Source organism: Bactrocera neohumeralis, chromosome 6 (genome assembly GCF_024586455.1).
Source record: "Bactrocera neohumeralis isolate Rockhampton chromosome 6, APGP_CSIRO_Bneo_wtdbg2-racon-allhic-juicebox.fasta_v2, whole genome shotgun sequence".
NCBI classification, from domain to species: domain Eukaryota; kingdom Metazoa; phylum Arthropoda; class Insecta; order Diptera; family Tephritidae; genus Bactrocera; species Bactrocera neohumeralis.
The window spans coordinates 173,937-192,567 of record NC_065923.1 but is presented as its reverse complement, the minus strand read 5'-3'; the positions used below and the strand labels follow the sequence as shown (position 1 = coordinate 192,567).

The 18,631-nt window shown below is 32.1% G+C and overlaps 1 protein-coding gene across 6 annotated transcripts; it reads left to right on the top strand.

The window, feature by feature from the left end:
- The first annotated feature begins 5,129 nt into the window (after positions 1 to 5,129).
- On the top strand, positions 5,130 to 18,216 carry LOC126763118 (2-oxoglutarate dehydrogenase complex component E1). Of its 6 annotated transcripts, none has more exons than XM_050480357.1 (14): positions 5,130 to 5,183; positions 8,000 to 8,116; positions 8,176 to 8,316; positions 8,372 to 8,548; positions 9,441 to 9,570; positions 11,246 to 11,324; positions 11,388 to 11,564; positions 11,654 to 11,888; positions 11,944 to 12,657; positions 12,721 to 12,875; positions 12,957 to 13,851; positions 13,923 to 14,077; positions 15,474 to 15,710; positions 17,308 to 18,216. In XM_050480357.1, the coding sequence occupies exons 2-14, from the start codon at positions 8,024 to 8,026 to the stop codon at positions 17,405 to 17,407; spliced, it is 3,288 nt and encodes a 1,095-aa protein (XP_050336314.1). In that variant the 5' UTR covers positions 5,130 to 5,183; positions 8,000 to 8,023; the 3' UTR covers positions 17,408 to 18,216. The 6 variants fall into 6 exon arrangements, with proteins under 6 accessions (XP_050336314.1, XP_050336313.1, XP_050336316.1 ...); XM_050480356.1 differs by lacking the exon at positions 5,130 to 5,183 and adding an exon at positions 5,224 to 5,338; XM_050480358.1 differs by lacking the exons at positions 5,130 to 5,183; positions 9,441 to 9,570 and adding exons at positions 5,225 to 5,338; positions 10,431 to 10,533.
- Positions 18,217 to 18,631: the final 415 nt, after the last annotated feature.

Genomic DNA, 18,631 nt, shown 5'->3' with positions numbered 1-18,631 from the left:
CAGTAAATGAATTGCTTAAAAAAATTCAGATTATTAAAATTTTGACAATTGCAAAAATAATGACTTTTTCTATTATTTTTGAATTAGATAAAATTAACTATTTATAAAAAAACTAATTATATATAGACATCGGAATAAAACTTTGCAACAAACATAAAGTTCCTTAAAGTTACGTCATTCTCTTCCAAAAATGGTTAATATCGGATTATAACTTTTCACACCCCCAGATATGGAATATGTGGACCTCAGTGCTTATTGCGCTTTTTCTGAAAATATCGGTCGATCTGGGAGATATATCAATGAAGTCCTGTATTACAAATACATAACATGATTTGAAACCGAGTGCAAATGCAACGATAGAAAGAATTTTAACGTGAAAAGGAATGGAATCAACGTTCTCTGCGTAGAATTCACTTTAAACAACAAAAGACAATTTCCCGATTATGAGAGAAAAAGCTCATTGTGTGGACTTGAAGCAAACAAACTCAGTCTTACGTAGTTTTATATTACAAAAATATTGTAAGTATATGCATATAGAAAAAAAACTTAGAACATTTTTTAGGTGTATTTTCATAAACATTTCTAAGTTAGCCCCTCATTCGAGAAATATTTTAAATATTATACATTGTAAATTAAAATTTAAAAGTCGAAGAGACAAGAAAAAAGTCGTTTGCATGGGAGATAAACGTTTGTTACACAGTTGAACTTCCATAAATCGAACTCTTGAATTGGCAACGAATTTCCATCCATAACAAGAAGTTTTTTGTGTTTTTTTTGGTATTTCGACTTAGGGAAATCCAACTGTAGTTGTCCGATTTTCTTTACCTTCTCTGTCATTGTAACTTGTATACATATGTATATGTATATTATAGGACTATTCTGCAAAATGAAAAGCCCTTAGCTTTTTAATTGACAACATTATACCGGAAAACAATCTGACTTATTGATTATATTTGAGAAATATGTTATTGTTAACCGATTATGGCCCGGGTATGGGGCCTATGAGATGATCAATTTTATGCAGATACAGTTATGGACAGAGAAATAGCACACTTTGAGAATATAATAAAAATATGTTTATTTTCGATATAAAAAGAAAACAAATTTAATTTTTTCATTAGCATCACATAAAGTAATAATAAGTGAGCTATTTACAAAAAATTAAAAAAGGTTTATTCAATATTTCTTTAAAAAAAAATTATCGAGTTTCCCATTGCGTGTTTAGGTCTGGACACAGAAATAGCACAGTAGGCCGATTCTGCGGAAATTAAATAAATTTATTTAAATATATTTAGAGTGTAGCAAACGACTTGCGCTTCCAGGTAGCTTCCTAGAATTTTATTGTTCAAGGATATCGTATCGAAAAGGACGAAGAAAGGATATTTTAATATTACACCTTAGTGCACCAATGGTGCTTGGCTAGACCCCATATACATATGTATTTTGTATTTCGCACGGTTGATTTATCTGTTTTCATGTTCGTTACATGTCCAAATTGGTTTGTATGTTTATCTAGGTCAAATACTTTAGCCGCTAGAGCGTTTTAAAGGTTAAGAAAAATTTAATTTTTTTCAAAATGTTACATTTTTGTGAATGCTATTGCCACGCCCCTGGTAGGGATAGAGGGGAGGTTGAGGGCTTTGCTGAAAGCCCCAGGGGTGAACTAACTCGCAAAATGGTTTTGATCCCCCCCGGCCTCATACCCCCCAACTGTAGTGAAACAAAAGGGGGGACATGGTGAAAACCCATTTTCGCCTATTGCCACGCCCCCGGTGGGGCCTTGAAACCTGAAAGCTCTTTAAATTACCTAACCGGTGCAATTTATTTGACCCACCTACTTTAGCCGTTAGAGCGTTTTAAAAGGTTAAGAAAAAATGTAATTTTTCTCACTATGTTACATTTTTGTGAACGCTATTGCCACGCCCCTGGTAGGGATAGAGGGGAGGTTGAGGGCTTTTCTGCAAGCCCCAGGGGTGAACTAACTCGCAAAATGGTTTTGATCCCCCCCGGCCTCATACCTCCCAACTGTAGTGAAACAAAAGGGGGGACATGGTGAAACCCCATTTTCGCCTATTGCCACGCCCCCGGTGGGGCCTTGAAACCTGAAAGCTCTTTAAATTACCTAACCGGTGCAATTTATTTGACCCACCTAGGTCAAATACTTTAGCCGCTAGAGCGTTTTAAAAGGTTAAGAAAAATGTAATTTTTCTCAAAATGTTACATTTTTGTGAATGCTATTGCCACGCCAAGCGTGAACAAGGCAGTCAATTTGATTTCAACCAAATCGAGAGGTAAGAAATTTCAAAAATGTATCTATATTGTACATATATGAGCGTAAATACAACACGTACTTCCATACAAATGTATGTAAACACCACTTGGCCTAGCCAAGCACCATTGGTCTCGACCAGGGTTAAAGTCGTTTCATAAATTTTCCATCGAGTTTGCATCGGGACTTTCTTCAGTAAGCCTTCATACTTTAAGCTGCGTGCTTTGGACTATTGTCATGCATAAAAATCCAATTCACTGACATAAATTCCAAATCGAATGGATCTATGGTATTTTTGAGAATGTTTGGGTATGCAAATTGGTTCATTCTACCATCTATCCTTATCAATGGTCCAACACAGTGCTTAACAGTTTGGTTTTCCATCCTATCCGATATGGTTCATCTTAGTTTCATCGCTCCACAGAACCCTTTTCCAAAATTTGACGTCCTTTTCTAAATGTTCTTTATCAAAGTCCAGCCGTGCTCTTGTGTTTTTTTTTTTGCCAGGTGTGGTTTTTTTCGACTCATTCGTCCAAACAACAGATCATCATATAGACGTCTTCGCACAAATCTACTGGATACGTTAAGCCCAAATTCGTTTTTTATTTCCGCCATATTCTCTCGGGATGATTTAAAAGGATCACTCTTGGTTTTTCTAATGATGGCTGTATCGACAAGTTCCGTTGTTATAGTTAAAACAGCGTATTTTTTTGCACGATTGCTAATTAATAATGAGTATTTGTACAAATCACTAAAAGTGTGCTATTTCATTGTCGAACCAAACTTCGTTACTCTCCGAGTAAAACGAGTAACAGCAAAAGAGTAAGCATGATAGCGGCATACGCTTACCGTTATAAGTTGTTGAAGTCATGCCATACATAAACGTGGAAAATTGTTAAGTTTCACTTACTTGATAAAACTGAAAACTTATTTGAATAACTTATTTTGAAAGTGTGCTATTTCTCTGTCCATGACTGTATCTCAAAACAGCACAATTCCGATTTCTTTGGCGCCGCGATTTGAAGGTACCGTTGGAAAGAGGAAGTCCTCATGACTAAAAAATACAGTGTTATAGGTACCGCAAACGCTTAGTTTATGAAATATTCGACCTTAAAGTTCAAAAATTCCCAAAATTCCCAAAATTCGAACATTTCAACAAGCTATTTTACCACATTAAACAAATTTTACTCCCATTTTTCACTTCAAATTAAATAAATTAAACTATAAACTTTTAAATAAATCCACATTTTATACTTTTAACAGTCTTTTTACCGAAGAAATCTTTATTTTAAAAATTACGTTGTGCACTCGTAGTGAACATCATGTGTGTGCTAAAAATTACGACGAAATGGAGCGCTGCCATGTGATAATAAAGAAATTCGCTGAAATTCCTAGTCTAGTAATATTATATAATAATATTATAAGTATATATTGTCACCTAATATACAAAACAACGTATTATCAAAAATAAATGGAAAGCGCTGACAGATATAATAACCAAAATTTAACCATTTTATAACGAAAACTCAAATTTTGTTTCAATATCAGTGCAAGATAACCAAAAAATATAACCACTTTATAACGAAACTCAACATATTTTTTCTATTTTAATGCAGAAAGGAGTACTATGCGAAAGTACTTCAGGCATCCCGGGTATTCGCTCGACCAGGGTATTTTTTTAAAGCGCGGCCGCAGGCCTCCAACGCAGAAAGGAGTACTACGCGAAAGTTCTTCAGTCACCCCGGGTATTCGCTCGACCAGGGTTATTTTTTTAAAGCGCGGCCGAAGGCCGCCAACGCCGAAAGGAGTACTACGCGAAAGTACTTCAGTCACATAAATCACATATTACACATACATATACATATGTAGAAAGTATTTTTTCTATAGTTAATATAGAAAAAAGAATCACGCGAAAAAACAAACAAAGAAAAATTGTTAAAAATGCTACATATTTGCTGTTTAAGATGTGGCAAGGCTTGTTTTCCTCATAATTGTAAACAATCTAACCTTTTCAACCATGAGTGTGCTAAGTGATTTTTAAATTAATAAATTTAGGTAAAATATAGCAAAATAAAAGTGAAATGTGAACTTATTTTAATGTTTAGAGTGTATATTTAAATATACAGAGTGAAAAACGTGAAAAAATTTAGTGAAACATAGAGAAACACCAAGTGCTATTAGTGCAAATTTTTGAACTTTTTATCGTAAATATTTTAAAAAATAAAAGTTATTTTTATTCTATTTTTGGATATTTCTTTTCTGGAGAAGCTCCCCTATCCGCACATACCCCATTTAAACGGAAATTCGCTTTTTTACCCCTCCGCCAAAGTAATCGGAATCGTGCCCTCAAAACTGACGAGAAAATTTTCATAATCCCAAAAAATTAAACATCCCTTTAAAATTCGCCGTTAAACACTATTTCCAGCTGTTACATTTTTTAATAAGCCCAAAATCCCTTCCTTGTACGCAAACACGCAGAATAAGAGAAAGAAACAACTAAGTTTGTACTAATTATATAATTTGCTATAAAAACTATTTGGGAATAGTAATAATCAAAGAAATTATGTTAACCATTGTAATGCTATTGCTTTAGCCATCACTGTCTATCCACCCATAAAATGGCAGCACTAAGTAATTCTCTGTTTCCATTTCTAATTTAATTAAAATTTTTAATTTTCCGTAAATGCTTAGAGAAGCTTAGATTTATATTTCATAATTTAATATATCAGATAAATTATTTTAATATTTATAAAAGTTTTGTTATCCAATACCTTCGTTTTTAGAAATATCGTTCGGAATGTGCAATACTAGAGCGTATTTGCAGAGAACGTATTATAATTTACGTTCTCTACCATTTGTCAAATCAAATTCGGTTTTCATTCGTGCAGGTTGCTTTGCAGTCGGGTTTTTTCAGGTAAATGTAAAATAAATAATTAAATATTTTGGAAACATTTACATGCCACAAAAAGGGAATTCAGATTTTTTGAATATATAGAAATTTGAGTGCCTTGTGAGGTATTGGAAATTTTCAATTAAATCCAGTAAAGTCTCTTAATAGGCTTTGATTAGGTGAGTGCTACAAAATTGTTGAAATAATAGTTAAATTAGGAAAGCGAGCTTGAAACAAAAAGTTTGTGCTCCATATACTTATATTGAACGAAGCAATAAGAAGAACTACAATATTGGATAATTGCATAAGCATTTATATTCGAATCGCAATATTTACTGAAATTAATGTTTTTATCATATACCAGTTACATAATATGTTTATTAGAGTATTGGTGCGATTTTAGGAGGCACGTCTACGTAACCACTGACAAACTGAAGTATATACATATAATATGTAGATAAAAGTTAGTCATTCTGATCTGATAATTAAAAAGTTTACTCCGTAATTTCTTGCATTTTGAATTTTCCAATTTTTTTTTTATTAATTGGAATATAAATGGAGAAAACAAAGTTGAACGAACGAAAAGAATTGTTGTTTGTGCCATTGCAAAGATACTATAAATTATATGTTAATATACATGTGTATCATCAAATTGAATGCAAAAGTCGAATAAATAAATGGTTCATTACATAAACTAGTTCGTATTTTTCAATATACATTATTTTTGGTTCTTGTGAATTTTGGGTACTGTGAACTTTGTGCCATGATTTTTTTTTTTTTGCATTTCATCTGTTAATGTTAGTTTGATAATTCTTTTTTTCGCCAACGAATATCTTAACATTGAAACTGTGAATACATATGGTGTGAAAGTGCCATTTTTAGGGTATGGAAAATGCAGTATGCAATCAATATTTCTCCTACTTATACGTAATTGATAGCGCAGATTACTTCGATATTCATGTGTGAGATTTAAATTCTATCTAAAAAAACGTGTAACTGTTTTGTTTTTTGTTTTATATTATAGGTAAACCTATTCATTACATTAAAAGAATTTATAAAATTTTATACAGTATTAAATTTTCATGTCATCATCAAGTCATGTGATAATTTATAACCTGCACATATGCATATGCAATGTTTTCACATACGACGTGTATACATACTCAACCCAAAACTTTTTCTAAAATTTGTTCGATACGGTTGACGTATATATTGATTGATTAAATGCCAAGGCCGCTGGTTTATTTAGTGATCCCAAAAATAATTATTCTTGAATTCTCTTCCACATTTTCCGTTTTACATTAAATATGTATACAAATTTAACTGCTTAAGGAAGGAAATATAGGCAATATTACGATTCTTTTGGCGCCGCGATTTGATGGTACGGATGGACATAGGAGGACCTCAGGATTGAAAAATGTATATACATATATACCCTGCTCAGACTTATAGTTATCGAGATATTTGTATTTAAAGTTCAAAACTTTCTGAAAGTAAAACACGCTATTTAACTCAAATTGCACACATTTTTCAATTAATATATTTTTAATTACACTGGACACATTGAAATATATCAAAGTTTTACATTTATTGTGCATTTTTTAAGAAAATAAATATACTTTAAAAACTATTTAGCGCACCTACAGTTTCAAAAGATTTGTGACTATACATTTACTACAAATATTAGTGTTGCCACATTTTGTGTAGTGAAAAAAGACTAAAAAAATTTTCGTTCATAATTTTTATTATTATTTAGTGCATAAAGAAGTTCGACATAAAAGAACTCTAAACACCCCGGTGTTGGACCGATCAAGGTTATTTTTTTTGAAGCACGGCTGAAGGCCGCGAATTACTTACTTATCTATATTTATTAAATTATGTATGATATATATCTATATTAATGAAAAAAAAAGCAAACGGAAAGATTTTTGAATAGTTTTTCACAACACAACCTAGGTATTTGTCATGCATATAAAAACACAAACTGTGAATGTTAATTTCTTATATGAAATGAGGACTTCCTCTATCCGCCCATACCTTCATATTGAACAGCTTGTCTTCAATGAGAAAATTAGCCATCTCCTGCGATAATTAAACGTAAGTGCTCTCATAAAGAAGAGAATGCTTAATATGAAAAAAAATGAATTATAGGCAAAACAAGTATGTATATTTGTTTTTAAATAAGCACATATTTTGTGTTATAGTTCAAATTTTAAATAATAGAGTAAACTGAAAGTGAGACTTTTTAAATTTTTCTATTTATGGATTCTGCATATGTTCGCAGATTATAGCGTTGTATTAGGTGTTTTACAAAGATGACTAAAATGGTAGAACACGAGATACGAAAGCGTAATAATTTAAAATTCACACACAACTTTTTCGATATTTAGTTAAAAACTTGTTATCTTGTGGAATATCACAACATAAGTTTGGTAGATGGATTAGGCAGCGGTTACAACTTAATGTTCAATAAACTATATTTAAAATTTTAAAGAAACAACATTTATAGAATTATTTGGTGTTTTTATCAAAATCGATCCCAAATTTTACACAAAGAACTTTGGCTGAGGTCATTACTAAAAATGAAAATTATCACAGCTTTGCAAGTTTTGTAATACAATTTAAATATTACAAAAATTGTAGTTTAGTCTTTTAAGTGGTTATCCTCAAATTATTATTAGCTGTGTAGTTTCTGTTAATATAACAATTAAGTTCGGGGAAATCATTACAGCTATCGCAATTTAAGTATAAGCCACAAGGAACCATTATTTTGGGATTATGTCCCATTATGTAATAAAAGCCAAAAGTTTTAGTCAGAATGATTCCTAATTTTATTACAGTGAATTTTAGAAGGCGATAACAATATGCATAGGGCTCATACAGCTTTCAACTTGGTGTTATCACCTATAGCTCAAAGAAATTTCGCCACTTGGTTGCTGAAGGATGGAAATTCTAAGGTAGTCGAATTTCGATCATACTGAACATATTTATTATAATCTTATTTGAGTTTTCTCAGGTATGGAAAAATTCTACAATTTTGGCTACAATCCGTGCTTATAGTTCAGCCCCAGCTGAACAGTTTGCTTCTGGCACATCCGCTACTTATGTGGAGGAAATGTACAACTCATGGCTGCGTGATCCAACTTCAGTTCATACGGTAAATATCTGACATGCTTAAAGATTATGGTTCGTAAATGCACAAGCTATTATAGTCATGGGATGCATATTTCCGGAGCAATTCTTATAATGCACCTCCGGATTTTCAACCTGTTCAACGGAATTTGGTACCTCTTTCGAGTGGCGTTAGTGCACTTTCCTCAGGGGGAGCAATTGATTCAAAAACCATTGAAGACCACTTAGCTGTCCAAGCTATCATCAGAAGTTATCAGGTAAGTTATGGGTTCTTCTAATCCTCGAATAATGATGGGTGCATCCTCTATAAAGTATCATGTCTACACTATAAAGTGACAAGCAAATTTTCAAAGCGTTCTGTTTTGTTATTGTTACTCGAATATAGGTATAATTATTGTAATTTTTTATATTAAGTTATGCAAATATTCATTTGTCGTTATCTCTTTAAATGGAAAAAATGAATGGCCCGTAGTCGTCATTTAAATAAATTTCATTGTTTTCAAATTATAGCAATTTAACATTAATTTATTTGACATAATTTTGAAATTTTATTTTTAGATGTAATACTCTATAAATTTGTCTTCATTCTGAGTACTTAGTTGTCCATATGTATTGCAAAAATTTAAATGCGTGGTCGCAATATCATTAACATTTTAATTTCATGTTTTCAAAAAAAAAATTTTCCCTACATTATACCAAATACTTATTCATTTTAGTTTGTTACTAACAAACTAATGCGTTTTCGTTGAAATATCTCTACGGGCCGATCAGCGTTTTAATATTTTTACAACCAAGTTAAATATTTGATGTGATTTAGTTGATGCAAAACTTTACACAAATAATTTCTGAACTTAAGTATTTTATAACGTTTCTTTGGATTTAAGTATGTATGTGTAATAAGTTATTATATCAGCCCTATAACAATATCAATTTTAATCATTTATTTGCACATTTCTTCCTTATTTTGTTTTATTTACAATCATAAACCATTAAAATTACCGATTAAATGCACACAATAAATGCAACAACAATGAAATCCTTCATCAACAACCATATATCAAAAAATACATGTATAACAAAATCAATAAATGATCTGAATAATGGTAAATTAATGTGCTCCATTTGAATGAATGCGTTGTTACGCTTAAGTCCCGCGGTCATTTGGCAGCAGATCTGGATCCGCTCGGCATCTTGAGGCAGGATACTACCGTCAGCAAAGATGGTCAAACCCGACGAGCAAACGAAGCTGTACTACGACAGCATTCGTCTTTTTTCGTTGGTAATTGCTTAAACTGATTTAATTTCTTTATGTTTAATCATGAAATTGAAAAAGATTTAGATAATAATGAAATTGAAGAGAGATATTAATTATATTTAACGCATCAACGATTCAATGTCGCCGGATTGAAATTCGGAGTTAATTTTTTTTCAGATCTTTCTTCCCAAATTAGTATTGACAACCGACCTGTCTGACATATTTTTATCGAACTAAACGCTTTTTATTTAAATTCTAGATTTTTCGCAAATAATTGCATAAGCAAAGTAGAGAGGCAGTTTTTTCTACTTAGAAAATTTTACTTCAATGAAGTGTTAGTTTATTGTATTAATACTTTGCGAACATTGGTTTTGCATTTTTATTTAATCGGTTTTCAGCCGAACAGAGATATACATATATAATTCTTGTACACGCAGCAGTAGTTAATCTAGTATGTATGTATATGTACATATATTTGTAAATATTAAACCTATAATTTAATCTATGGCCATTGTATCATGCTACATATCACATCACATAATTTCATTCGCACCAGTTCAAAGTCATGTTGCTTATGTGCCTAATATATATTATTATCATCCACCTTTTAAGATTATTTAAAATTAGTTTTATTTTTAACTTGTTTTATATTAAAAGAGTTCGATTATTTTTAAATTGGATTTAGTTTCGATAACGCTATCTTGAGATTTTATAATTTTGTATACATAATATCTTCTATGTGATTATTTGTAATATCTCTCTGTCATCTACCACATATGTACATTTTTTATCTAAATTAAAATATGTAAAAATGGCTACAAATTTTTTTTCAATGTGTTTCTTCGTCAATGAAACCCCCACACACTTTTCAACCTTTCAAATAGATTCGAGGACATAATATTGCTCACCTCGATCCTCTAGAAATTAATATCGCAGAATTGCCCGACAACTGCTCAACAAAAGCAATATACGCGAATTTCAGTTTCGGTAAGTAAGATACGCCTAAGAAACAAAAAATAAATATTAAGCTCAAAACGAATACGAATCCATATGAATTTGAGGTCATTTAATATCACAATTAGTATCTTATTTAAAAATATTTGTGTGTGCGTATATGTATAGTAGTTTGTTTTATTAAGTATTATTGCTTGTGTATAACTTCATGCATATACATACATATGTATGTATGTATGTATATTGTGTATATTTTTATTAATGCTTGTGTATGTCGGTAACATTTGACTTAATTTGGGGCCAAAAAAATTAGTATATTAGTATGATATAGATATGAGAAGTATAATTTTCTAGCTATATATTCATGACACACTAGTTACTAACTCATCTATTTTAATGGGTCGCAGTTATTGTAATTAAAACATCGTAGTTTTTGAAGTATTTTATAAGCCATCATACTGCCTTAAAATGCTAAATATACACACTCATTGAATAACTTGCACTTATTCATTTGGAGTAAGAGTATTGTTCGGCAGGTCGTGAATTTTGTCTTACATACAAAGATTTGCACCTTCAAACATCCCAATTATTTCTTCCTGAACTAAATGTTGCTATAGAGCATGTGATGTGAAAAATGATCTCCGGATTTCAAAGCCACCAATAATATGTAAATGTTTGATGTGTTAGTGTAGAAAATTTGTATTTGAAAAATAAATGAGTGACGTAATCGTCGATTAAATCGTAGGCGAGCAAGACATGGATCGGCCTTTCAAACTTCCCAGTACTACGTTCATAGGTGGAGATGAAACTACATTGCCTTTGCGGTAAGAATTTCTGTATCCTTATCTCATTTCGAAAGTCAAACAAATTTCTTTCCAATTATTTAGTGAGATTCTTAACCGTTTGGAAAATGTATATTGCAATAAAGTGGGTGTAGAATACATGTTCATTAACTCTTTGGAACAGTGCAATTGGATTAGAAAACGTTTTGAAACACCTGGAGTTATGAATTTTTCACCAGAACAGAAACGTCTTATTCTAGCTCGATTAACTCGTGCTACAGGGTGAGTATTACTTACATATATGCAATGTTATTTTGTTTGTGACGCGCTGGATATATGTACATATACAAGTAAATTATTATTAAATATAGATTTGAGGCTTTTTTGGCCAAGAAATATTCATCTGAAAAACGTTTCGGTCTGGAGGGTGGAGAGATGCTTATACCGGCCATGAAAGAGGTGATTGATGTTTCCACGGAGCTGGGTGTCGAATCAGTAATTATGGGTATGCCACATCGTGGACGCCTTAATGTCTTGGCTAACGTATGTCGTAAACCTTTACCCCAAATATTTACCCAGTTTGCTGGTTTGGAGGCAGCCGACGACGTAAGTAACGATAAAAATATATAAATTGATGTAATTGATAAGAAAATTATTATAGGGCTCTGGCGATGTTAAATATCATTTGGGAACCTATATAGAGCGTTTAAATCGCGTCACAAATAAAAATATAAGACTTGCCGTTGTAGCTAATCCTTCTCACTTGGAAGCATCATGCCCTGTGGTTCAGGGTAAGACACGTGCTGAACAATTTTACCGTGGTGATCAAGAAGGAAAGAAGGTTATGTCTATACTCCTGCACGGAGATGCAGCATTCTGTGGTCAAGGAGTTGTTTATGAAACAATGCACTTGTCGGATCTGCCCGATTACACCACACATGGCACCATCCATGTTGTAGTAAATAATCAAATCGGCTTTACAACTGATCCCCGTTTTTCACGCTCCTCACCTTACTGCACAGACGTTGCACGCGTTGTTAATGCACCAATTTTCCATGTGAATGCCGATGACCCAGAAGCTGTTGTGCATGTTAGTAGGGTGGCTGCTGAATGGCGTGCTACTTTCCATAAGGATGTCGTTATCGATTTGGTCAGTTACCGTCGCAATGGTCACAATGAGGTGGATGAGCCTATGTTCACGCAACCTCTGATGTACCAGAAGATTAGAAATCACAAAACTTGTTTAGAATTATATGCGAACAAACTCATTGCTGAAGGAACTGTTACTCCTGAAGAAGTGAAAGCCGTTGCAGAGAAGTACGATAAAATTTGTGAAGAGTCTTTGGAACTAGCAAAACAAGAAACTCACATCAAGGTAAAACAAAATCATAATAATATTTAAAAATTAGTTTGTTTTTAATAAAAAATTATTGCACAGTATAAAGATTGGCTCGATTCACCGTGGTCTGGTTTCTTCGAAGGTAAAGATCCCTTAAAAGTATCGCCAACTGGCGTTAAGGAGGAAACACTTATTCATATTGGTAATCGGTTTTCCTTGCCACCACCAAATGCTGCTGAATTTGTCATCCACAAGTATGTACCTTTGATTTTAAATGTACATATTATACTCTTTTGTAAACATATTATAAACAAATATTTTTATTATAATTATAGGGGTTTACTTCGTGTACTGGCTGCACGTAAAGCGATGGTTGATGAACATATTGCCGACTGGGCCTTAGCGGAAGCAATGGCTTTTGGATCTTTACTTAAAGAAGGTATTCACGTGAGATTGTCTGGTCAGGATGTGGAGCGTGGTACATTCTCACATCGGCATCACGTTTTACATCATCAATTAGTGGACAAGGCTGTCTATAATCCTCTGCAGCACCTATATCCCGATCAAGCGCCCTATTCAGTTTCAAATAGTTCTCTCTCCGAATTTGCAGTTTTGGGTTTTGAACATGGTTATTCAATGACAAACCCCAATGCCTTGGTGTTGTGGGAAGCTCAGTTTGGTGATTTTTGTAATACAGCTCAATGTATTATTGATCAATTTATCGCAAGTGGTCAAGCCAAATGGGTTCGTCAATCTGGATTGGTATGTCTTTTGCCACATGGCATGGAAGGTATGGGACCAGAACACTCTTCCGGTCGTCTAGAACGTTTCTTGAGCTTGTGTGCTGATGATCCTGATTATTTCCCACCCGAATCTGAAGAATTTGCTATTCGTCAATTGCATGACATAAATATGATTGTAGCGAATTGTTCCACACCTGCAAATTATTTCCACATTTTACGTCGTCAGATCGCTATGCCTTTCCGCAAGCCTTTGATTGTAATGACTCCCAAATCTTTGTTACGTCATCCCTTGGCGAGAAGCCCTTTTAGGGAAATGGCAGAAAATAGCGAATTCAGGCGTGTAATTCCTGACGAAGGACCTGCCGCAGAAAACGGAGATAGTGTGAGAAAAGTTCTTTTCTGTACTGGACGTGTTTACTATGACTTGTTGAAGGCACGGGAGGACAAGAAATTGGAAAAAGAAATCGCTATTGTTCGTGTTGAGCAGGTTGAGAATCAGACACTTTTCTTTTATTTTAGAATATATCAGGAGTTTTTATTTTCTGTTGTTTTTTTTAGATATCACCCTTCCCATTCGATCTAGTTAAAGAACAAAGTAATATATATAAGAATGCAGATTTATTCTGGGTACAAGAAGAGCACAAAAACCAAGGAGCTTGGACATACGTGCAACCACGATTCTTAACCGCGCTTAACCACGATAAGGATGTTGGGTGAGTTTTTGTTATAACTTAATATCATATTTTTTATTTTCAACCATTAAGCATACACTTTTTGCTTACGAATATATTTTAACTGTTCTGAAATTAAATGTAAAAGAAAATTAATTTGAAAATACAAATTAAGGCATCAGAATCGAATCACAAAACACCACCATGATTCAATTAACAATGGTTCTGTAATGAACAAATCGGCGTCTTAAATCGAAACTTTGTCTATAATTTCAAAACAAAATATCGAATATAACATCCTTAATATTAAATGAAAATAAATAGCGAAAGTCCACTAGAGATTATACATATGTATATCTATGTATATAAATATTGCAAGTTTAAAAATAGCTCCTCATAATTAATAATTGTAATAATAAAAAGCATTTGAGATTTAACCTATTTAGCTTGTTGCTTTACAATTAGTGGTTTCTTATGCTACAAGTCGTAGACAAGATATCTAACAACATAAAGAGCAAAAATTTTATGGTTCAGTATACTGTATAACTTGATTTTCGAGACCGAGCCTAATCAAATAAGTGATAAGACTTCGAAAGAAAAGTGAAAAACAAAATCACATTCTTTCCCTTTCTTCCTTACTTCCAAAATACTGTTGTATATCAGAAAATCTTCAATTACAGCCATCATTATTTACAGAATTTTTTATTATAGAATCATGGGACAGGTCTGTGTAATGTGTATTGTCTGTGACAATCTATTTTTCTTTTTTAGTTTTAACAATATTTATAACTTTGGAAAAGCTCTACCGATCGTCCATATGACATTCAAATTCACACATTTTCAGCACAAAATTTTCTAATTACATTCATACAAATAGCTCTAATCTATCCCATAATTCTCGCTATGGTATTGTTCTGTTATATAAGTTTTTTCTTAGAAAAAGCAGTTAAAAGCCAATAATTTTTCAATATAAAATTGTAGAAAATAATACTGTATAGATATATATTTATTCATGATCATTTTTTACGTTTAAAAGATAAATTATTAGTAAATTGATATTTCGAACAAAGTTGAATATGTCACACTTTTTGACGAAAATAATTTGAATGTTTTCGTGGCTTCCTGAATTTCTGTTCCTCACACATATAATAATTGTTCCAGTTACAATTTCTTTGTTTTTTTGTTATGTATAAATTAAAAATGTGCTTCTGTAATATTTTATATAAATATTTTTCCCAGTGCTTACTTTGAACTGACTTCCCCTACCTAATACTTCTTATTTTTCTACTAAAACTTTATCTGTATAAAATTGTGTAAATACTTTACTGGCGACTTAAATATGATCACTGCAAAACGCAGGGGAATAATTTTATAATCGAGGTACCGAAAATCGAATGCAACAAATTCCATCCTTTGTGTGTGTATATTATTGTTACAGCTCTTCTAACCAGACAACAAGGCAAAGTGCCGACTCTTCTGCTCCCGATTCCGATTCGAAATCGAAACCGTGGTTGAGTCGAGTGTTCGCCAACGAAAAGGCTGCGGCCACCGAAGGCGATCAGAAACCAGTCGACTATTTCGATATGCGTGAAGTTCGTGACATGCAAGGCAATTTCAATAAGCCCGCTGGGATCCGAGACATTTCGCCAAAATACAACTTTGGACGTAAAATTAGGTGAGGAAAGGACGCAATACCTATCAACATGTGCACATCTGCATATGTTGAGATCATGTGGGTATATGTGCCGCAATCTTTTGCCTCCTATCTAAACTTACATAAAATAATTTATTACTTTCGGTTTAAAAGAAAAATATTTTATGACATAATTTCACATTTCTTGTGATATTATTTTACCTTTCGACTTTGATTTTGACTGCGAAATTAGTAAAAATTAGTTTCTATAAAATTTTGGCGAAAATGGTCTATTCAATTTCCAAGTGTTACTTTAAAGTTTATGTAAAGAAAAGTCGATTAGTAATTATCTTGAGTGTACATATTATATTGTCATTGTTGTAATTATGTGATATAACCACTTCATATATTTTTAATACAAATGTACTCCTTGCATTCAAGTAACCAACCATTAACATCCCAAATGTTTCGCTTTTGTGTTTCTGTTATATGAATGTCCCCCAAAATTTGTTTGCTGTTAGTGATATACTATTGTATGTCTGTTGTCTCTTTTTATTTTTATTTTTTGCTTTATCTGTGTTTTTTGCAATATTTGTGTATAAATATACATATATCACGAAGTTTTAACAGATAAATAACCCAATATAATGTATAATATTGCCGAGCAGGGAATAATTTGCTCACTTCAAAAATATGAAATGTGGTCATGAGCTGCGGCAATTCGATGTTTTTATGAATGTCTTTGTCGAAAGACATTTAAACAGACAGACAAATTTATTAACAGAATATACATATACATAAATTTAATAATTGTGAAGTTATTAAAAATATTTAGATCTCTATATTAAGAAGTCATTATATTATATAAACCATTAACAATTGGGGTGCCATTTAACTCACAAATCCAAACATATCGTTCATTTAGAATAAGGATCACTATGTAACGTACTTAGGTGTAATTTTACTTAAAAATCGTAAACTCGAATGACGGAGTCATTCCAATTATATAAAATCGGTTACTTTATTCATTCATTTATTAATATAAACTTTTGCATGTTTGGAGTTGATTACTTCATTGAAATTTTAACTACTTGTCATAGTATAGTTCCTTATTAAGTTCAAGCTATATATTTATGTCGCAGTGTAAAAATTGGATAACACATTTGTTCGCAAGACTGATTGCAGTATTTATGTTATTGAAAATTGGATTTGGTACAATTCTATCCAAATATCAGTTTACCTATATTGAAAGATTTAAATTGAAAATAATTGTTCAGTACTGTTAACTTGGGAACCTAACATTTCAAAGAACAGCTAGAGCTGTGCAAAAAAAATCGAAGTGCCTTGCTAATTAAGAAGGTAATTAATTATGTCGAATAGTTGTTCAATATTCTCATGCCGACATAAAAATATTAAGCTATGAACCATCAATGTTATTATTATATATTTTATACATGAATTTAAAAACTAAACATTAATTGTATTTTTTCCTCTCTGCCATTCTTATGTATCCTCATTACCATTTCCTTAATCCCCATTACTATTTCCTTCACTCCCATTACAATTCCCTTAATCCCGTTTAACCTTTGCACAAAATACGATTGTGCAATTATCCAACTTTTATTTGTTGTTATTATAGCTATATTGGAAGACCATGCAGTGCTTCGGCAGCTACAGGATCTAAGGTGCAACACACTCGTGAGCTGAATGCATTGCTCAACGATGCTACGACTGTCTAAGCAACCAAATAGGGCCTGATATACGACTAAGCCAACAACCAGACAGATATTTCAGCGAAAAACTCATCTTAAAACCGGGGTTTTGCCCACATCAATTAACTGTTAAAAATATATATACGTTTTTTTTGACTACCAGACAAGACCAAAATAAATTATTTTTGCTTGCGATATTTATAGATAAATGTATTAGATAAACCGCTAATTAAAAAAAGTGCATTAGTTAATGTCATAAACTTGTGAAGACGTCTCGACCTTCGTAAAACTAAGAAATGTTAAAACATCAGTAGATCTCCGAAAAGAGAAAAGCTAAAAACAAGAAAAACGATAAACTCTGTGTAACATAAGATGAATAACAAAGAAGCAAAACATCAGGGATATGTGTATTACTTACTTATTAATTATTCTTAAAGTTTTTTGTTGCACATAAATATATATCTTCATATGTATAATTATGATTTCAAAGGGATCACTTTTAACGAAATTATTATTACCGTTTAAAGTTAATTGTTTTATTATGATATTATCTCAGTTGAATTAGCTTGCGAGTTTTTAAAAAAATAATATAATATCTCCCTTTGCAATTAGAAGTACATACATACAAAAATACGGTTTTCATAAACCGCTCATACATTCTTAAATTGTTCTATGATTTAATTTTGAAAATTAATTGTGCCTATAAATGAAAAGCGTCCTACATTTTTGATTTCTCGACTTTATTTATTTTATCACTCTTTGTGTTACATTGTTATTAAGTCTACATAATGGTATGGAATAAACAATACGAAACTATTTAGAGATGGATATACTAATACTTTCTCACAAAAACTTAGTGAATAGAGATTATAGTGAAAGATCGATAAGTTAAGAAAGTAGGTAGGTATTGGCAAATGGCATATTATAATTTTTGTTAAACTGAGTATTTCTTGAAACATCGTCAACACCGAACAATGTGAGTTAATATCTTCACATTTTGGTCTAGAACCAACGGGAAAAGACTCACCCTCTTAGTTGTGGCAATATTATTTATGCAATAAATACAATATTATAGTATATATCGTCACCTGAAAAGCAAAACAACGTAACAACATTTTCGGAAATTTACAGTGGCAAGAATGAAACTCGGAATAAAATTGATTAAAACTGGTTTATATCTGAGCACAGAACCTGAAAATGTTGGACATATGTAATATTAAGTATATAATTTGAAGTAGTGAATCAATAAGA